The 20,704-nt window shown below is 50.3% G+C and overlaps 1 protein-coding gene across 3 annotated transcripts in view; it reads right to left on the bottom strand.

Annotated features, from left to right (window-relative positions):
* The window catches only part of PTPRA (protein tyrosine phosphatase receptor type A), a 112,374-nt gene that overhangs the window by 42,440 nt on the left and 49,230 nt on the right, over window positions 1-20,704 (bottom strand). For 2 of the 3 annotated variants that reach the window (XM_065662007.1, XM_065662020.1), the window contains exon 3: window positions 17,896-17,962. In XM_065662007.1, coding sequence (XP_065518079.1) covers window positions 17,896-17,928 — 33 coding nt within the window. In that variant the 5' untranslated portion in view covers window positions 17,929-17,962. Of the gene's footprint in view, window positions 1-12,129; window positions 12,151-17,895; window positions 17,963-20,704 lie in introns of those variants that run through there. The other variant, XM_065662015.1, reaches the window with a different exon arrangement.

The raw sequence follows: 20,704 nt of genomic DNA, 5'->3' as shown, positions 1-20,704 counted from the left end.
GCTCCAGAGCAGAGCTGCTCCAGCCCTCGCAGCATCTCCATGGCCTCCTCTGGCCTCACTCCAACAGCTCCACGTCCCTCTTGTGCTGCTGCCCCAGAGCTGGATCAGGACTGCAGGGGAGGTTATCAGCATTGGGTCTTACCTGGTTTGTGACTCCCAAACAGGTTTATAGCATCATAGAATCATAGAATGGTTTGGGTTAGAAAAGACCTTAAGATCATCCAGTTCCAACCCCCTTGCCATGGGCAGGGACACCTCGCACTAAACCATCTCGCCCAAGGCTTCGTCCAACCTAGCCTTGAACACTGCTTAGGTGAAAGACAGACAGTAATTCACTCAATATAGGTATAGTTATGACTTTTACCCAATTACCACTACCTGATTTTATGGCAAAGGGGATTAACTGTGAACTTTGGATCAGGAAAGCAAAATGACTTCACAAAAGGGCGATGGGCAACTGCTCCAGTTGTGTTTTCTCGCCCTTTATCCAGTCTAGACACCAAAGTCTCGGGACACAGATGATTTCCGCTTCTCTGCAGAGGTTCTGCCACGGTATTAAAAAAAGCTCAACGAAGGGAACAATAAGCATCAAGAAACGTCTAAAATTAGCAGTTTACAAAACAATCTGAGCTTGTAATACCCCGAGCACAATGAAAGCAAGGAGCGAGCAGGCCACTTACTTGCAAGTTGCAGGACAAGAGGAAACCTGGATCAAAACAGTTATCAGGGGAAAAAAATCTATCTCCATTGTGTTGCAGTTTTGACACTGAACTGAACTAACCTGCACGAAGTTATCATCGTGCTGCTCAGAATTCGCTAGATTGGAGCAACGCGCCACAACCACACTGCCTTGCCCAATGTGAGCACAGCCCTCAGCTGCTTCCCCGTTTTAGGCTAAGTTTTACATCGCAGTTCATGTGCCAATGGTTTTCCCTTTGTGCGCCGTTGCTCCTCGCACAGGAGAGCAGGAAATGGAGGAGCTGATTTCCATGTGATCATCAGTTCTAATCTCATTCTGGGTCTCAAGCGGTAGCAAAGCTGCAGCTCTTGGGGTGTGGGTGAATGGGGAATGTAAGAGGAGAACACAAAAGCTGCGTTTCTATTGGTGTTATTACTATTTTGGATAGAAATCTTAAACACGGAGCAACTTTGATATAAGAATAGTCCCAGAAAAACACTCTTCCTTTTGCCAGGGAATGTCCTTTAAAAGACTGGGGGCAATAACATTCACAAATCACTGCTGGAAGGAGGGATGAAAACTGGCTGGGATTGGGGATTCATACTGAACTCCTGCTGTCCCTCACCACTGGGAGAGTTCACAAGGACTTAAACTTGTCAGGGGGATAAACTCTCTGTCAAGGGGAATGGACTTTTCCTCCTGAAATCCCATCTCCTTTTCCAAGGCAAAACCAGATCCATCAGAAACCTGCGCTTGCACTTGTGGAAGGGATGGATGTGCCCTGAGCACATCCTGATCACAAGCATGGACCCAAGGGAGGTCTCTGCAGGTGTTGCCCAGGAGAGGACCCCAGAGATGGACACAGGGGGTGGTGGCTGATGAGGAGCTCAAGGCCTGTAGGGCCAGGCCAAGGGGAATGGCTTGAACCTGCCCGAGGGGAGACTGAGCTGAGCTCTTAGGCAGAAGCTCTTCCCTGGGAGGGTGCTGAGGCGCTGGCACAGGGTGCCCAGAGAAGCTGTGGCTGCCCCATCCCTGGCAGTGCTCAAGGCCAGGTTGGACACAGGGGCTTGGAGCAAGCTGCTCCAGTGGAAGGGGTCCCTGCCCGTGGCAGGGGTTGGAGCTGGAGGAGCTTTAAGCTCCCTTCCAACACAAACCAGGATTCTATGACAAGCTCACTCTGTGGCTCTGCTTCTGGCACTTGAAACAAGGAAATAGACGAGCATTACAGAACCACATAAAGATGCTCCCATGGCCTCAAAAATAGACACGTGTGCGCTGTGTTTACATGCATCAGAGTTTCAAGAACAAATAGAACCATGAAGTCATCAACTGCAGAGAGCTGCTGATAGTCCTCAGCAGAGATGCACTGAGTGATCTCTCTTCTGCTGGGGATAAAAAGTTTCCTTGTGCAGGTTTTTCACATGAAGGGTGCTGGGCTGTTGTATGCTCAAACCCAGCATCCCACTGCTTGACCACACCACAGATCCAAGCTAATGTTGCTCCTTTATCCAACGCTCTACAGTCCTCGCCTTCCCTGCTCCAACTTTCTCTGTCCCAAGGACAACCTTCACATTTAGCACTAAACCAACCTTGAATCCATCTTCTTCCTATCTGTACAGTCTAATCTCCCATCTTTTCCCTACTCTAGGCCCTACAACCATCTCCTCCATCATGCCATCTCTGGCTTGGCTGCAAAGCCACCCTTCCCAGGTGAGATGTATCAGATCTCTCCATTCCTCCTTGGAAATTCACACCAAGTCACGAATCCTTTGCCGTCTTCCCATCAAAAGAAACACCAACCACCTTCATAGACATATAGAATCACAGAATGGTTAGGGTTGGAAAGGACCTTAAGATTATCCAGTTCTAACTCCCTGCCATGGGCAGGGACACCTCACACTAAACCATGGCACCCAAGGCTCTGTCCAACCTGGCTTTGAACACTGCCAGGGATGGAACATTCACAGCTTTCTTGGGCAACCCAAGATAGATAGATAGATAGATAGATAGATAGATACATAAATACATACGTACATATAGATACATAGATATATAGATATATAGACACATAGATATATAAGGCTGGTGGCAGACCACTTGCGACCTTCAAGACATGATTCAGCCACCACACATCCAATGCCATCAGCCACATAACCTACTGTTACGAGCAGGTCAAATCCTAACATGCTACAAAAGGTTTCCTCAACACCAACCTTCATGATGACCAAAGGAAGAAGAGAGAAGAAATGAAACGTTCACGGCCACCTATGTTGTGCCCTGATTTCTTACCCATTTTTAGGGCTCTGTACCACAAAGCAAGTAGGAAACAGGGTTTCTTGAGGGTGGAAGCAAAGGAAAAGCGATTGAAATCTTAGTGAAAGAGCCCTCAGTTATCAATCTCTGCAGCTGACGCCCTACTGACACACGACTGTTGGGAGATGCCTCAAGTGCGCCTTCAGGATTGCTGAAGAGCAATCACTGCGGAGATGATCACACATAGAAACAGTCAGAGAAGGGGCTAAGATGTCCTTTTTAATTAAAATACCCTGGAATAGCAGAATCCCAGCCCAGAAAAACACTAACCCTATAACAAATGGCCAATCCCGAACACCAGCAGCCTCCCAGCAGCCCACCACCTCCCTTCCCACCGCTCAGCATTAGGAAATGAAAACCAGATGAACCGGACAGGGAAGAGACCGATTAGATCATCCTGTCCTACCCCACCACGCAGCACAAGGCTGCTCCCTACAAGAAACTTCCCAAATTGCTCCATCCAGTCTTAACATTGGAGTTTCCACCTCTTCTCCGGGGATATTGCTCCTCCCCACAGCATAAGCCATCCCGCTGCCAGGAAGCTTTTCCTATGGAGACTTTCCTTTTGAGAATGCCTTCATCTCATTGATGAACTACACTAATTAAAGACATTAATACCAAAAAAAAAACCACCCCAAAGGAATTATAATTTAGGAATAGATTAATTTTATTTTCCTTTTATCTTCTATGGAAAAGCCCAAGATGTCAAAGTGAGTGTGAGCCTCTCTGAAATCTTCCGGTTCTAAATTGGTCCCACTGCTCCTAATTACCTCTCCCCTCTACCCATACAAGTTACTTTGCTTTTCTTCCCCCTCCTCCTCCTTTCTTTGGGAAGGAAGGCAGAGAAAGAAATGAGGAAGGGTGGGATACAGGGAGAGAGGAGAGGGACCCATCCCATCAGACCAGTTGAATTGCTTTCAATGCTCCCCAGGCGAATGCAGGTTACGATACCGACTTTGCCTGATGAATATTCCCAACCCATTTCAGGACCTGGGTTTCATAGAATCATGGAATGGTTTGGGTTGGAAAGGACCTTAAGATCATCCAGTTCCAACCCCCTGCCATGGGCAGGGATGCCTCACCCCAGACCATGCATTATCCAAGGATTGCTTTCTCTGCAGCAGGCAATAGCTTCCACACCTCACACACATACCAAGGAAGAGAAAGGCTGACTCCTGGCCAAACTTGGATAAAGAAGGACCAAAGTGTGAAATGCTGCTCCAAAAACATAGTATTTTTTCACTGAAACTGGAACAGCTACAAGAAATAAATGAACTGCCAAATATCCATCAGGACAGTGGGTACGGCATCCACATAGGACATAGAGTGGTAAAGGGTACCACAAATGCAATGGCTTTGACTGAAAACATCCTAAAGGAAGCCCTGACTGGAGACCTCAACTCCAGCCAGCCACTGCCCTTCCCAGCAATGTTCAATAGGGTATTTTATATGCAGATCTCCCTGTTCGATGCCTGCTGTTGTTCCTGTATGAAGCAGGATAACCTGCTTAAATCAAATCCATATGGATGGGAATTGCTGGAGCTGATTGATGTCCTCTCTTTGCTCATGCCTGGAGGATGATCAGGGGCTGGAGCACCTCCCGTATGAAGACAGGCTGAGGAAGTTGGGGCTGTTCAGCCTGGAGAAGAGAAGGCTGCGTGGAGACCTCATAGCAGCCTTCCAGTGTCTGAAGGGGTCCTATAGGGATGCTGGGGAGGGACTCTTCGTCAGGGACTGTAGTGACAGGACAAGGGGTAACGGGTTAAAACTGAAACAGGGGACGTTTAGATTGGATCTAAGGAGGAAATTCTTTCCTGTGAGGGTGGTGAGGCACTGGAATGGGTTGCCCAGGGAGGTTGTGAGTGCTCCATCCCTGGCAGTGTTCAAGGCCAGGTTGGATGAAGCCTTGTGTGGGATGGTTTAGTGTGAGGTGTCCCTGCCCATGGCAGGGGGTTGGAACTGGGTGATCTTGAGGTCCTTTCCAACCCAAACTATTCTATGATTCTATGATAATAGCTGTTCTAATTTATTAACAGGTGGTTGTTTTGGGGCATAACATATGGAACTTCTCACATTTTAACAAGTAACTCCCCATTCCATCCAAGAGCCATTGCGCTGCTTCAGGATCCTGCCTCTGAGCTGTCCAACCAACACAAAAGGAATGTAAATCATAGAATCCCAGATTGGTTTGGGTTGAAGGGACTTTAAATCCCATCCAGCTCCAACCCCTGCCACGGGCAGGGACCCCTTCCACTGGAGCAGCTTGCTCCAAGCCCCTGTGTCCAACCTGGCCTTGAGCACTGCCAGGGATGGGGCAGCCACAGCTTCTCTGGGCACCCTGTGCCAGCGCCTCAGCACCCTCCCAGGGAAGAGCTTCTGCCTAAGAGCTCAGCTCAGTCTCCCCTCGGGCAGGTTCAATGACAATCAATACTCGATACTTTCTCAGCCTGCACTTTCAAGGTTTCTTTTCATTATCAACTATAAATTAAATGCAAATTCTCCCTTTCCACGTAAGTGTGAGCTGCCTGCTCCAGTGGAAGGTGTCCCTGCCCATGGCAAGGGGTTGAAACTGGATGAGCTTTTAATATCCCTTGCAACCCAAGCCATGCCATTACTCTGATATTACAAGTAATTCAAGGCTGTTTGCACCACACCAGTGGCTTTGGTGCCTCCAGTATCATTGGAACGAGTGTGCAGCTGAGTTCAGCTTCAAGTTTCAAAGGTCTACCCTCACGTTCAAGAGTTCTGCTGGCCAGCTATCTTCATTCCTTCTTGTCCAAAGCTCTTAACCATGTATGTAAGTCTTTTCATAGAATCATAGAATGGTTTGGGTTGGAAAGGACCTTCAAACCATCCAATTCCAACCCCCCTGTCATGGGCAGGGATGCCTCACCAGAGACCACAGCACCCAAGGCTCTGTCCAACCTGGCCCTGAACACTGCCAGGGATGGAGCACTCACCACTTCTTTGGGCTGCCTGTTCCAGCGTTTCCCCTAATGAAAAGGCTTTGTTATACAAGGGGCTGAAAGCCAACGGGAGAGATTTTAGTGGGAAGGCTGCTCCAGGTAGGAATCTCCATTGAGAGGGATGGGAGGGAAGCTCGCACTGCAGAGGGACTATCTGCTTGTGTTAGCAGCAAGGTTTATTCCCCACCCTCGTACAGCCTGGTCTAACATTTGAAAGCATTCAGCTGACTTCAGTGTATCCACATCTCCCTTTATTTTCCTGACGGCTTCTCCTGGACGGGAAATACGGGAACATCCAAATAGCAGCAACCGAGCACAGAGCCAGGAACCACAGCAGACACTGGCCTGGGGCCAAATTTGGGCTCTTCTGTTTAATATACAACTTATAGAGAGCCATAAGACTAAATATGTATCTAAATGCTCATTAGAGGTCTAAAGGAAAGCAGGCCGGGAAGTAGGAAATGCAAATCCAAAGGGAAAGAGGGAGCAGGAGCAGGCAGCCTGCCCTTCCTTCACTGCACGTCTCCCTTTCTTGGCTGCGAGGAGCAGCAAGGAAGTGATTATAAAGCATTTATTTGCTAAATCACAGCCAATAAATCCAACAGCAACAACACCCTCCCTCCCATCGCTTGTTCCTTCGGGGGGGGGGGGGGGGATTAAGAAGAGTTCTATGCCCAATAATCAGGAGCATGGATGTGGTTCTCCTTCCTGAAGCTCTCTGTGAGGCATTCAAGCCCATTCGGTGCAATATTCACCCCATCTTTTAAAGCCCTATACAGTAAAAGGCCTGAAAAAGGTTCTGATGGTTGTGATATGAAACGCTCTGAGGAGATTAAAATAAAAGGACTTGGCTGTGGAATGAGGAAATGAGTAAAGGAGAGGGTCAGAGACAATCAAACAGTACAGAAAAAGCCATTTAAATCCTCCTCCCCTTTCCTGCATGCGAATTCCATCCCAAGAAAACCCTAGGAAGCGAATGTGACTGCTCTGAAAATCGCTGGGGTCAAAAGCATGACAGAAGAAAGGAAAAGGGATTAAAGAGAGGGAGGATGGGATCTGCAGAGCGATAACTCAAACCTTGGAGGTATGCACAGCTACACTGTGGGGCTCAAGTCAACCCCTCCTTCACAGTCAGGAGCGGGGAGGCAGATCCCCAGCCCCACGAGCAGATTCATCCTCCTTTGAAGTACCAGAGCTGGTACCACCTCACAAAAGGCACTGGGGAGCCTGAACATCGCAGGGATGGGCCCTCTTGATGCTTGTTCAAGGCTGCTTGTTCAGTTCTTTCGGGGGTCCTCTGTGCAAAGAACACAGGAGATGGCTCTAATCCATAGGGACAAAGGATGATCAAAGCATGATATTCACCAGTTGCACTGGAAGGGAGGCAGGATTTGGATGATAGCTCGTGTTTCACAGTGTTTTTATAAGACCTCAATTACAGATAAACACTTATTGGGATATTCAAATACATCCGAGCACTTAAACCACTCCAGTGGCTTTGTAAATCCCTCTAGAAATACTCCCAAGGATAGCGTGTACAGTGATGCTGAGATAAAGGGAGCAGTGCTATCAAGACAGCGGATATGGCGGCTTTGAGAACAGCTCACCCAACCACACCTCCAAGCTTCCTCCTTGATTCACCTTGATCTATGTGAGGAAGGTAAGGACAGTGATGGAAACACAAGTGTACAGGTGTTTCTCCAGTCCCTGCATACATCCCTTCTCTTTTTACATTGATTTTAAGGGGAGAAACTGCTTTACTCTTTACCATATTGTTAATTCATATCCAAGAACACATCAGACTTTGTTTAGCCACCAACTTTCTTCAAACACCATCTAATCAGTCACTGACCTCTCCCAGAATCATAGAATCAGCTGGGTTGGAAAAGACCTTTGAGATCACCAAGTCCAACCCTTACCCCAGGACTGCCAAGTCCACCATCCTCCATGGTACCAACCTCTGCTACACAAAACCTGCGCTCATTGCTTCTGGGGAGCATCCAGCTTGGTCCCACTGTCAGGGGTGGCTGTTGTGGGTACCCAGTGCGTTATCTCATGCAGATGTTCCACAGCAGCTCAGGGAGGGGATCCTGCCCCTCTGCTGCACTCTGGGGAGACCCCCACTGCAGCCCTGATCCAGCTCTGGGGCAGCAGCACAAGAGGGACGTGGAGCTGCTGGAGTGAGGCCAGAGGAGGCCATGGAGATGCTGCGAGGGCTGGAGCAGCTCTGCTCTGGAGCCAGGCTGAGAGAGCTGGGCTGGGGCAGCCTGGACAAGAGAAGGCTCCTGAAGGGGAGACCTGAGAGCAGCTCCAGTGCCTAAAGGGGCTGCAGGGAACCTGGAGAGGGGCTTGGGACAAGGGCCTGTAGGGACAAGCCAAGGGGAATGGCTTGAACCTGCCCGAGGGGAGACTGAGATGAGCTCTTAGGCAGAAGCTCTTCCCTGGGAGGGTGCTGAGGCGCTGGCACAGGGTGCCCAGAGAAGCTGTGGCTGCCCCATTAATGCTGTAACGAGTTTGTGTTGGAAGGGACCTTAAAGCTCCTCCAGCTCCAACCCCTGCCACGGGCAGGGACCCCTTCCACTGGAGCAGCTTGCTCCAAGCCCCTGTGTCCAACCTGGCCTCGAGCACTGCCAGGGGTGGATGGATGAAATACTTGAATAGGAAAGGCTGAAGGCCAGAGCACAGATTTTAAAAGGTATTTGCTTTACAAGCAAGACATAAACCACTGAGGAAGAGCTTCTCCCCTGCTAACACAGCACATGAAGAGCTGCGTCCATCAGATGATAAAGCAGGGAGGCTCAAAACACAGTATGCGGAGCAAAGGTGATCCTGAGCATCCTAGCGCCCACCCGCATGGCATCACTGAAACAGCAAATGCAACTAAGCACTTGATAAAGATTAACGATCATGTTCAGCAGCTGACAGCCATTCAACAAGCACAGAAAGAGCCACTTTAACAACAATGGAAACTCCTGAACACCTGCCTGAGGGATGAAAAAATAAGTCTCCAACCGATAATATCTTCCTTTATTAAAGGGCAAATAAACTTGAACCAGGGAGTAGATGTTTTAAAGCAGTTCATGCAGAGGAGAAAGCGGGTTGTCATCCAACAGCCCACTAAAACATCCTCCCAAATACACATTCCAGGCTCTGCTCAAAGCACATAAAGAAACAGCAATTGTAGAGGTTTCGATTGAGGTTCTGGCTGGTGCTCAGGGAAAGGACTGAAGAGATTCACCTCTGAGAGTAACAGGGGTAGCAGCACTAAGAGAAGGTGGCAGCATCTCCCAGCAAAGCTCATCTCCCATTGTGCAACTGCCTCCAAACCAGCAGCATAGCCGGCTTCCCGGTTTGCTTTTGTGTCTGTGGGTACCTGTTGGTGTTCCCATCACTGGAGCGGGGCCAGAGAAGGGAATGGAGCTGGTGCAGGGCCTGGAGCCCAAGTGTGATGGGGAACGGCTGAGGGACCTGGGGGGTTCAGATGGAGAAGAGAAGGCTCAGGGGGGACCTGATGGCTCCCTACAAGTGCCTGCCAGGAGGATGGAGCCAGGAGGGGCTGGGCTCTGCTCCCAAGGAACAAGGGATGGGACAAGAGGAACCGGCCTCAAGCTGCCCCAGGGCAGGTTTAGATGGAGCTGAGGAACAATTCCTGCCCCAGAGGGTGCTCAGGCATTGGAACAGGCTGCCCAGGGCAGGGCTGCAGGCACCGGCCCTGCAAGTGCTCACACAGCGTGGAGACGGGACCTCAGTGCCATGGGGCAGTGGTGGCCTTGGCAGTGCTGGGAATGGTTGGACTGGATGAGCTGAAAGGGCTTTTCCAACCTGGTTGATTCCATGATTCTGTGACCCTGTGATTTGAGGGTGGCTTCCACGCTGCTGATGGCACTGAAGCCAAGCTGGGCGCAGTGGAAGCTGTGGGTCCTCACAAGCCACGAGGCTGCACCGGCAGCTGAAGAGCAGAAAACTCATTTCCTGCAAGCTGTCATTTGGGGAAACGCATCCTCATTCCACGTAATGGGTACGAGAGCTCTCCAGCAGCAGACTTCAGCCCGTGAGAGCTCTGACGGAGGCAGAGCAGCACCAGCAGCATGGGTGCTGTGGTCCCCTTGCACCCCAGCACCCATTGGGTGCTGCGGTCTCCTTGCACCCCAGCACCCATTGGGTGTTGCAGGACCAGGCTCTGCTTTTCTTCAACAGCAGCAGGTGAAACCATGGTGACCAGTGGTGAGGTGGCTGACGCACATGGCTGCTGCCCCTGCAGCTGAAGGCACTGACCCATGGCAGCTGGGGTTTCACAGTGGTTTCTGACTGTAACTGGCATCTGTAAGGGGACATCTGGTCCAGCAATAGGAGAATCCCTGTCCCCTCCATTGCTCCTTCATTTCAAGGCAAAGAGTTGGAAGAAAACATCCAGCCAGCACCATCATTCCCAATGCAGCACTCCGTGAGGATGCCCAAGTGAAGGAGCCATTCATTCCCTTTGTACAAGGAGTCTCACGGAGAAGGCAAGGGGTGATGGGCACAAGTTACTGCTGGGGAGATTCCAAGTGGACACAAGAGGAAAACTCTTCACCATGAGAGCAACCATTGGAATAGCCTCCGCAGGGAAGTGGTGACTCCCCAGCGTTGGACACTGTTAAGACTGGGCTGGACAGGGTGCTGGGGCATCCAGCTTTGCTAGGCCATGCTTTGCCTGCAAAGGTTGGACCAGATGATCCTTGAGGTCCCCTCCAGCCTGGGATTGCAGGATTCTATGATTCCCAGGATTCCTGACTTGCATGTCCAGGTTTGGGGAAGCACTGAGCGCAGAGCTCCAGCCCTTCCATGTCATTTGCCTTTGCTCAGATTTAACTCTTTCCTCCAGACCCTTCAGTCTCACACTGTTCTTGGTCACCATGTCCCACCATCTGCCTCACCACAACTACAACTTAGAGTCCATCTTTGGGGCGAAGGAAGCAAGGTGACGCGCATCCCAGCAAGTGCCTGCTCAACATCCATCACTTCTTAGAATCATAGCACCTACTGGGTTGGAAAAGACCTCTAAGCTCATCCAGTCCAACCATGCCCAGCACTGCCAAGGCCACCACTGCCCCATGGCACTGAGGGCCTCATCTACACAGTGTGTGAACACTTGCAGGGACGGTGACTCCACCATCTCCTGCCTGACCGCTGGATTATTGCCCTCCTCTCCTCCTCGATGCTCCTCTACAAGGAGGAACGCTGCACACAGTAACAGGCAATAACTAAACCCAAACGCACTGCAGCTGCAGAGACCTTCCTGCTCAGCCACACTGGACCATCACAAGCCCAGATGTCAGTTTAGTTGCCATAATATCCACTCATTTAGAGGGGCACAACAGCATTTCATCCTCACACCCGGTTAGTCTCCAATACAAAGCTTTTTTGTACCTGAAACTAAAACCCAAGGAGCTGCTTTCCTTTCAGTAAGGACCAGCTCTACTTGAGCTTCAAACCTAGCAACTTCCTCTAGACCCACAGCAGTTTGACCTTGTACTTCCTCAAAGCTCAGCCCAAGGTAAGACCTGAGGTTGCCCAGAACATCCGCTGAGCAAGGGGCAGTCAAGCCAGAACGTTACCAGCAAAGCACCTCGCAGTGAGCAAAGGCAAGAGCCACGAAGCAGTAAAAAGCAGCCTTATTGCAGTATAGACTCCATCTCTGTTTGAAGTATTTCACTTTAAAAGGCCTTTTCTCTCTCTAGTTCTTCAAAGAGTGCCTTGATCTCGCTGAATCACTCATCAGGGCACATGCACTGCATCGGATGGAAGCAGAATCCAGCCAAGCTGCAACGTTTGCTCACACACAGCCCCATCCCCACAAATGCTCTCTGCAGCAGCAAAACCATAGGGATTAAAGTGCGTTTGTTTCCCCAGATATCACATGCGCTAGCTGGTACAGCACCCTCCTCACCGCACCAGAGACAACGGACACTGGGCAGAAGCACTTCGGTAATAAGACAGGAAAGAAAGGGAGTATGTCTTGGAGAACACATCAACCTTGATGGGTATCGATAAAACACATTCATAAAGCAAGTCTGGGGATTAAACTCCCTGTCACTGAGCAATAGTAAACCAAAAAGTGGTTTCCCTGTAAAAGCATCCTCGTCCTTGGATCCCAGATAACCCTTCCACACTCCCCAAGGAATCATTTACCTCCTTCTGCAGCGAACACATCCCTCAGCTCTGTTGGTACCAACTCTCCTCTCGAAGTGTTGTTGCATTTGGATGCAGCTCAGAGCAACTGGTTGAGCTCTTAGGACCAGTAACACATCTTGTCTCAGAGCTGGAGGATTTACGCATCAGAAGCTCGTCTGCTTCTGCCCAACTGCAGCAGTTTACCTGCTACCAGGTATCACTTCCCATAAGCACCTACCTTAGACCATCACATAAAGCATCTTGTAAATACCCTTGTATTTCCCTGTATGTATCTGTACATACTCTGTTCTTACAGAGAATGATTCATTATCGCAGCCTGCCTTATCCCCCCCATGTACATCCACATCCCCCCCCAAACCTGCTTGTGACCAGAGAACTCCGTGTGAAAAGGGAACAGGTCCCTGACCAAGCACCAGCAGCTCCTCACCACAAGATCATACACATGTAGAAAGTAAGTGTGACAAATGCATCTATCCCACGAGAGGTCCATGTGTCCCTGGCCAAATTCCTGGAGCGTATGGGTTTGCTTTCCTTTCTTTGTAATCACTACACAGGACACAGATTTATACACCAGTATTAATGGAGACAAAGGAGAGAGGAAAATAGCAACGATGGTGCCAGACTGAGGACAGGAGATTTCCGTGCTTAGCTCTTGGAAAGACCTGGCAGGACTGACAGATTACAGCTTTCAGCAGGGAATTCCAAGGGTTTGGATTGCAAACTGCTTATATAACATCACAAGAGCTCTGGGGAAGGAGACATGAGAAGTTAATGGTGTTGGTAACCACTGACCTCATTGAATCTGCCTCTGCTTGATCTGACAGGAGCTACAGGAAAGCTGGAGAGGGGCTTGGGACAAGGGCCTGTAGGGACAGGCCAAGGGGAATGGCTTGAACCTGCCCGAGGGGAGACTGAGCTGAGCTCTTAGGCAGAAGCTCTTCCCTGGGAGGGTGCTGAGGCGCTGGCACAGGGTGCCCAGAGAAGCTGTGGCTGCCCCATCCCTGGCAGTGCTCAAGGCCAGGTTGGACACAGGGGCTTGGAGCAAGCTGCTCCAGTGGAAGGGGTCCCTGCCCGTGGCAGGGGTTGGAGCTGGAGGAGCTTTAAGGTCCCTTCAACACAAACCATTCCCTGGTCCTATGGTTCTGTGACTCCACAGATTCAGGTCCAACAGGATAAGCAGTAACTGTGTTTAGCTGCTCGATCTCAGTGCAGACACGATGCTGAGGAAGCCCTCAAGCTTAGCAAACACCACCAAAAGCCTGAGCCCAGGCTGCAGCCCGCAGCTGCAGCCCTCCTGAAAGCTGAAGCTGTGGTTCTACACCCTGCAGAACAAAGGCAGGCACTGTTCTTTGGAGGCAACCAGCGATCTGGAGCAGTTTCCATCTGATTCAGGTGCTGGTATGAGTCTTTCCGGACTGAATTTCAATCAGAATCTCACATCTCAGAGGAACATGAGAGCAGTTGATGTCTGGGCACTGATAGCTGTGCTCAATTAACATAAAGATGAGGCCTTCCTCAACACCTGCAGGAGGAAACCTGCCTGCAGAACAAGCTATGGAGGGAAGATAAATTCCTACCCAGGGAGGTAGCTGTCAGGAGCAGAGGGAGGGTGGATGCGTCTATTTATACACAGCAGCTCTAGGTACGGGCTGCAGGTTCTGACACGCTGCTTGCTGTGGTTTCTGTAAGCAGTTGTCTCCTTCGCATCCTCAGCTCCTATTCCGCTCCAACAGCCCCACGCTGGAGGTGTGTGCTCAGTGTTGAGAGTCTGCACTGGCCATGACACTGCACACAACTCCCAGGGTGTTTTCAGCACCCAGCGGTGATGTCAAATTCCATGTAAATGTTTGGAGCTTCCCAGGAAAGATGAGGAGGGAAAGGGTCTGTGGGATTTACCTGTAGAGGGAGGGGATCCTGCCCCTCTGCTGTGCTCTGGGGAGGCCCCCCCTGCAGCCCTGGTCCAGCTCTGGGGCAGCAGCACAAGAGGGACGTGGAGCTGCTGGAGCGAGGCCAGAGGAGGCCATGGAGATGCTGCGAGGGCTGGAGCAGCTCTGCTCTGGAGCCAGGCTGAGAGAGCTGGGCTGGGGCAGCCTGGACAAGAGAAGGCTCCTGAAGGGGAGACCTGAGAGCAGCTCCAGTGCCTAAAGGGGCTGCAGGAAAGCTGGAGAGGGGCTTGGGACAAGGGCCTGTAGGGCCAGGCCAAGGGGAATGGCTTGAACCTGCCCGAGGGGAGACTGAGATGAGCTCTTAGGCAGAAGCTCTTCCCTGGGAGGGTGCTGAGGCGCTGGCACAGGGTGCCCAGAGAAGCTGTGGCTGCCCCATCCCTGGCAGTGCTCAAGGCCAGGTTGGGCACAGGGGCTTGGAGCAAGCTGCTCCAGTGGAAGGGGTCCCTGCCCGTGGCAGGGGTTGGAGCCGGATGAGCTTTAAGGTCCCCTCCAACACAAAACAGGCTGGGATTCTATGCTTTAGGAGCACTCTACTCTGTGATTTCTGGTCTCAGGGCAACCTCTGCGTTTCCAAAGAGCACTCCATGGGTCAATGTGCACATCGACAAATACCACCATTTGACAGCCATCACTAAAGGTCTGAGAAGGAATGCACCTCTTGGTGGCTTCAACTGACACTAGAGGAGCAAATCTTCCAAATGGGGGAAAAAGCACTTCTTGGCTTGGCCACCACCCAGTGCACCTTTATGAAGAGCAATCCTTGAGAGGAAGGATGCAGGGTCCAACTGCTGCTGCTGTGGCTGGTGCCTCTGTGCTGGAGCTGGGAGGGATGGAGCTGTGCAGCAGCAGCACTCTGATGACAAATGGAATTGCAAGTTAACACGGGCACACATGCCAGAGGAAGGAGCCAACCACAATTACTGCCTGTTATCAGACAGGAAAGATCTTTCAGTTATTGTGGCTAGCACAGAAAACAGCTCAGCAATGAGCACCGGTGAGAGGAAACCACACGTGTCAAGCTCCTCTGCTAATCCACAGGGCACGTCCTCGGCTCCCACCTCCCAGAAGATGCTGGCAACGCAGCTGGAAAAGGTACAGGGAAGGATATGGATGGCCTGAAGGTAGTGAATGGGCTTACAAGGATGCTGGAGAGGGGCTCTTCACCTGTACTGATAGAACAAGGGGTGATGGGTTCAAACTGAAATAGGGGAAGTTCAGGTTGCAGATAAGGGAGAAGCTCTTCCCTGTGAGGGTGCTGAGGCGCTGGCACAGGGTGCCCAGAGAAGCTGTGGCTGCCCCATCCCTGGCAGTGCTCAAGGCCAGGTTGGACACAGGGGCTTGGAGCAAGCTGCTCCAGTGGAAGGGGTCCCTGCCCGTGGCAGGGGTTGGAACTGGGTGAGCTTTAAGGTCCCTTCCAACACGAACCAGGCTGGGATTCTACAAGTCCATGAGATTTTAAGTGAAGATCCCAGGTTTAGCATCCATGAGTAAGTAAAACAAAAAGCTCCCTTTTCCACACAAAACCTGGTTTCAAGTCCCCCAGACTTGAAGGGATTCTTTCATTTCTCCTCCTATTCCTCTGAGACACCGCAATTTTCAGTATTGGATAATTTGAGTCTGCAGCTTGCAGGTTTCTTCCAAATGTCAGCTTCTTGCTTTTGTAGCCAGGCTGATGACACTGGAGCTCATTTGCTTAATGACTGATTTACAGAATGATCTCTCTACGAGAACACGAAACCCTTCAAAGGAAATGCTTGAAGCGCAGAATCAGAGACCATCCACAATGACTGATTACTCCCATCTTCGACACGTTTTTGGGCCACGCTATTTCAATACTATTTCCTCTGACTGGTGGCATTTTACTCACATCATAGAATCCCAGCCTGGTGCGTGTTGGAAGGGACCTTAAAGCTCATCCAGTTCCAGCCCCCTGCCATGGGGGCAGGACCCCTTCCACTGGAGCAGCTTGCTCCAAGCCCCTGTGTCCAACCTGGCCTTGAGCACTGCCAGGGATGGGGCAGCCACAGCTTCTCTGGGCACCCTGTGCCAGCGCCTCAGCACCCTCACAGGGACGAACTTCCTTACACTTGGGAAAGAACCACTTCCTAAACACAAAACTGGACTCTGCAAGAGTCCAAGTACAATTATCCCAAGTTTTTCCTAACAGGATGATGCTGCTCTTTGAACAACCTGCTCTAGTGGAAGCTGTCCCTGCCCATGGCAGGCAGTTGGAACTGGATGAGCTTTAAGGTGCCTTCCAACCCAACCCATTCCATGATTCTATGATCCTGATGCTGTCACACAGCCCAGAAGGAGATTTCCCCTTGATATCAGCAGCTTTGTTTCTATTTCTCCATCTTTCCTCCCCTCAAGCACTTGGCTATTGCTGACCACTGCACCCAGGCACACAAATCCTTCCTCTGACGGGTGCTCTGGTACGTGGAGCACAGGCAGAACGCTTTGCACAGATGTTCCTTTTGCACGAAACAATAATTCATGCAAATCCCTGCTCCAAGCAAATTCCACAGGAGTGCATCTTATCGCGCGCCAAACAGAAAGCACAAATACATGAGAGAACTCTAAACCTCCATTGAAAGAATTTGCTCTTGTTACAGCTTGAATTTCCCCTTCTGCCTCCAAGGACTCAGCCAGGAAACTCCTCACTGACACTAAACACCAACCAAAGCGCTAATCCCACCCATGGTAACAAGAAGTGTAAACCCCAACTGCAGTGCAAAGCAGAGCCTGTGTTAATGTACACCAGACATAACACACACCACGTTCACCCTGATACTTCCTTACACAGTTAGGGGCTAAATAAATCAAGGAGAAAATCCTGTCTGTGACATTGGCCTCATCAGGCTCCAAATCTGAGCATCCAACTTCGCTGCATTTTGGGTATGTGCAGGCTGCAGAGGTTTGATACTACGGTGGTAACTCAGGGACCACTCTACCACCTTTCCAAGCTTGTGGATTGAAACAGCAGGAGGGTGTAGAGCAAAGCACAAGGCTCTTCTGCCTGAGTAAAGGTAAGATGACTTTGTAAGGGGTTTTTCATTGCAATGGGAAAGGTTGACTCATGTTTAGGAGTCTATACAGGGACTATGGTGAAGACTCTCCTTCCTACTCCAAGAGGAAGCAGAGAGCAGCAGCAACCATTGCACCAGCACGATGCCGCTCCAGAGCACAACAACCGAGGCAGAATTGACCCAGCAAGGCAAGAATCCAGATATTCAAGCATCATAAAACCTACTTATAAGTACATTTAACTCAGCACCCATTCGTGTTTCTATTCCAAGTTTATCCAAAGCTTTCGTGCTTGTAACAGCAGGGATTTTCCTCCGTTTCATTAATCAAGGACGGAGCTCTCTCTTGCCACGTTTGGAGATGGACCAGCTTTCCACAGAAGCTCAACACGATGAAAATAAACTAACAAAATGTATTTTTAGGTGGGATGGCAAGTTAGAACCTGAATTCCAACCCAACCACTACGCTTCAGCAGAACAAGAAAATCCCTGTGCTGAGTGCTCTCAAATAAGAGCCATTCCCTTTCCAACAGAGCCCTTATTATCCTTTGGGGCAGGAAGTCAAGAGTTTTTCCACTTAGTTACGTTCCAGGTAGCTCTTAAATAAGACTTCCCTTCCCTCTGTGTTTAAAGGGACACTTGAGCACAAGTTAATGCCTTGGCCATGTGCTGCCATGGCTGTGTACTGAGCCTTAAAATAGAGCCACTGCTGCCCAGCCACCGGCCGGGGAGATGTTATTTCAAGGAGAGGACCAATGCCAAGATGCCAAATGAACTCCACTTCTTCCTACCTTAATTATCATCAGTAAATCATCCACCTTCATTGGGAGCCCATAAAGGTTCTTCCAGCGGTGCCCCCTGCAAAGAAACAGAGAGAAAAAGGCTTTTCAACCCAAAGAGTCAAAACTCAGCATCATCTGCTGCCGGCAAGGTCCTTCTGCTTCCTTCTACCTGCATGCAAATGCAGCTTTTCATTATGGCTCAGGCTAGAGACACACTTGAAAACATGAATATAACTGTGAAATACAGCAGGTGTGAGATTGTGGAGGTTTCCTGGGTTAAAAGTGCTTTGGGGCAGAGGCAGAAGCAGTTACAAATGAGAAGGCTGACATTCGCAGCTTCACTTGCTCCGTGCACTGCTGCATGGGGTGAAGTCAAGTCAAGGAGCGCCTACAGCTAGAAGAATTGATGGTATTTATCACAGTGAAGGCACTTTGGTTTGCTATGAGTGCGTTATTAACCCAGAAACAAGCAGATGGAACATTAGAAAAGCAGGTTTGTGGATGTTCATTTATTCCCACCCTTCTGGAAGGTGCCAGAGAGCTGCACGTTGGTCTCTAGGATTTCTTATGGCCATGGACCACTGAGGCAACCACTAGCACTTCCCCAAGCCCAAACCCCTCTGGATACAGCCTTTGGCTGTAGGATCAAGTGCAGTCCTAAAGGGAATAGGCTGAAGCTTGTCTCTGTGGTTCAGGCGACCCGTAGTGATGTCTGTGATGTCCTCACAGCTCTGCACAAACCAGAAGCTCTCGGACTCGGATTCCTTGCTCCATCAGCAAAGCCGCACCACAGGGGCTCACGGACCACTCATGGCTGTGTCTGGTTGATCCTAGGACAAACCAAGTCTCTCCCACCCTCTGCATCTCCGTTTTCCCTCCCAAATCTCTTTTACCTACACCAGCTTCAAGGCAGCAGCGGGCTCCTTGCGGCACTTTGCAGAACTAACCCCTCCTTTCACTAATCCCATCTGGGCTGATGCTATAAAGTACAGAAGTAGAGACCTGAGGCACTTGTAGATTCAGGGGTGAATAAATTCCACCAAATTAATATCTTTTTCCCTACGGAAGGCTTTCCTCCCCAGCCGTGGGCAGGATGTGACCCAGCCATCTGCTCTATCCGTGCCAAGGAGCTGCGGAGCTCAGACATAATCCCTGGGTGATCTCCTCGCTGCTTTTCATCCTACTCAAGTGTGGACTCGAGCACTCGTTCAATTAGACAAGCCTCAGCACTTCAATCAGATGGGCACAAAAGGCTGAGTTTTACCTCCACAGAGAAGCAAAAAGCTGATTTAGTTGAGTGTGATAGAACCAGGAGCTTCAAAGCAGTGAGACCCAGGGACCACATCTGCTCTGAAGGCTGCAGAATAGCTGCTTAACCCCAGCAGACCACCAGCATCAGCCACTGCCATTTGAAGGGGAGTGGAGAGAGATTAAAGACACTGGATGTGGCAGGGAGGAGGAGAGCGGGTGACTTCCCTGTCAGCTTCTGCTTTCTCTTGTCTCTGGTCCAAAGCAAGGAACCCACGCGTGTGCCAAACTCCCTGGTCCCTCCATATCACTTGTGTTTTCTTCCTTAAGATTCAGTGTTTCCTAACACCTCCCAGTGATGCTGCTGTCCTGGGACAAAGGGGTTTGGAGGCTGCTGTATGCAATCCAGCCTTCAGCCCATCCTCTCTTTCCTGTGCAATGGCCTTCCATCCTTCAGTTAGCTCCATGCATTTAAAACAAATGGGTAAAGGTAGGGAATTTGGCACAGGCAACTGTGCTGTCAGTACTTACACGGTTAATCTGCTCGAGGCCAGGCTGGACAGGGCTTGGAGCAAGCTGCTCTAGTGGAAGGCGTCCTTGCCCGTGGCAGGGAGCTGGAGCTGGATGAGCTTTAAGGTCCCTTCAACCCAAACCAATCTCTGACTCTATATGACTCCCTTCCCTGTTGTACTTAGCACTACCCGAGTTAAAAGGGAATCAAGAGTGAAGCTGCGTTGTCATAAAGCTCGGGGCAGGACACACGCAGTGTATGCTCACAGCTCCTTGCAAGGCAAGGACAACATCTCACTGAAGGGAAAACACACTGGGAGGCAAGGAAAAAAAGCAACTGCAAAGGCAGAATGAAAACTAAAGAGCTTATAAAAGCTTCTGAAAGTCAATGTGACACGTTTGAATGGGTTTGGAGCAGGCTGTGTCTTCAGCTGGCTGTAAAAACAGATCAGTAAGAGAAGAAGAGAGTAATTCACGATGCATGACTTGCAGTGACTCATAAACCTCGTTCCTCTGACAGGTAAGGATCAGTACGTGAGAAGAGAAACATCTGAGGCTACACATGCTAACAGGAACACCTTGCATCCACGCCTGTTCTTAGGAACCGGTCACACAGTTTGCACATGGAGCAAGCGTGATCGCCAGAGAGCAAATGTATGGCACAGCTGAAGGGAGGTGGCGTGTCCAGCATTGGGCTTACCAGCCACCAGCCTTTCCACTCATCTGCCTTGCGCTGTGCCCACTGAGCCCCAATGTGCTGCCAATGGAAACCTCTTATAGAATCATGGAATGGTTTGGGTTGGAAAAGGCCTTAAGATCATCAGTTCCAACCGCCCTGCCATGGACAGGGACACCTCACACTAAACCATCCCACCCAAGGCTTCATCCAGCCTGGCCTTGAACACTGCCAGGGATGGAGCACTCACAACCTCCCTGGGCAACCCATTCCAGTGCCTCACCACCCTTACAGTAAAGAACTTCTTCCTTATATCCAATCTGAACTTCCCCTGTTTAAGTTTTAACCCGTTAAAACCCTTGTCCTATCAGTATAGTAAATGAC

The sequence above is a fragment of the Lathamus discolor genome, chromosome 1 (genome assembly GCF_037157495.1).
Source record: "Lathamus discolor isolate bLatDis1 chromosome 1, bLatDis1.hap1, whole genome shotgun sequence".
Lineage (NCBI taxonomy): Eukaryota > Metazoa > Chordata > Aves > Psittaciformes > Psittacidae > Lathamus > Lathamus discolor.
This window is presented reverse-complemented; position numbering and strand designations above follow the sequence as displayed.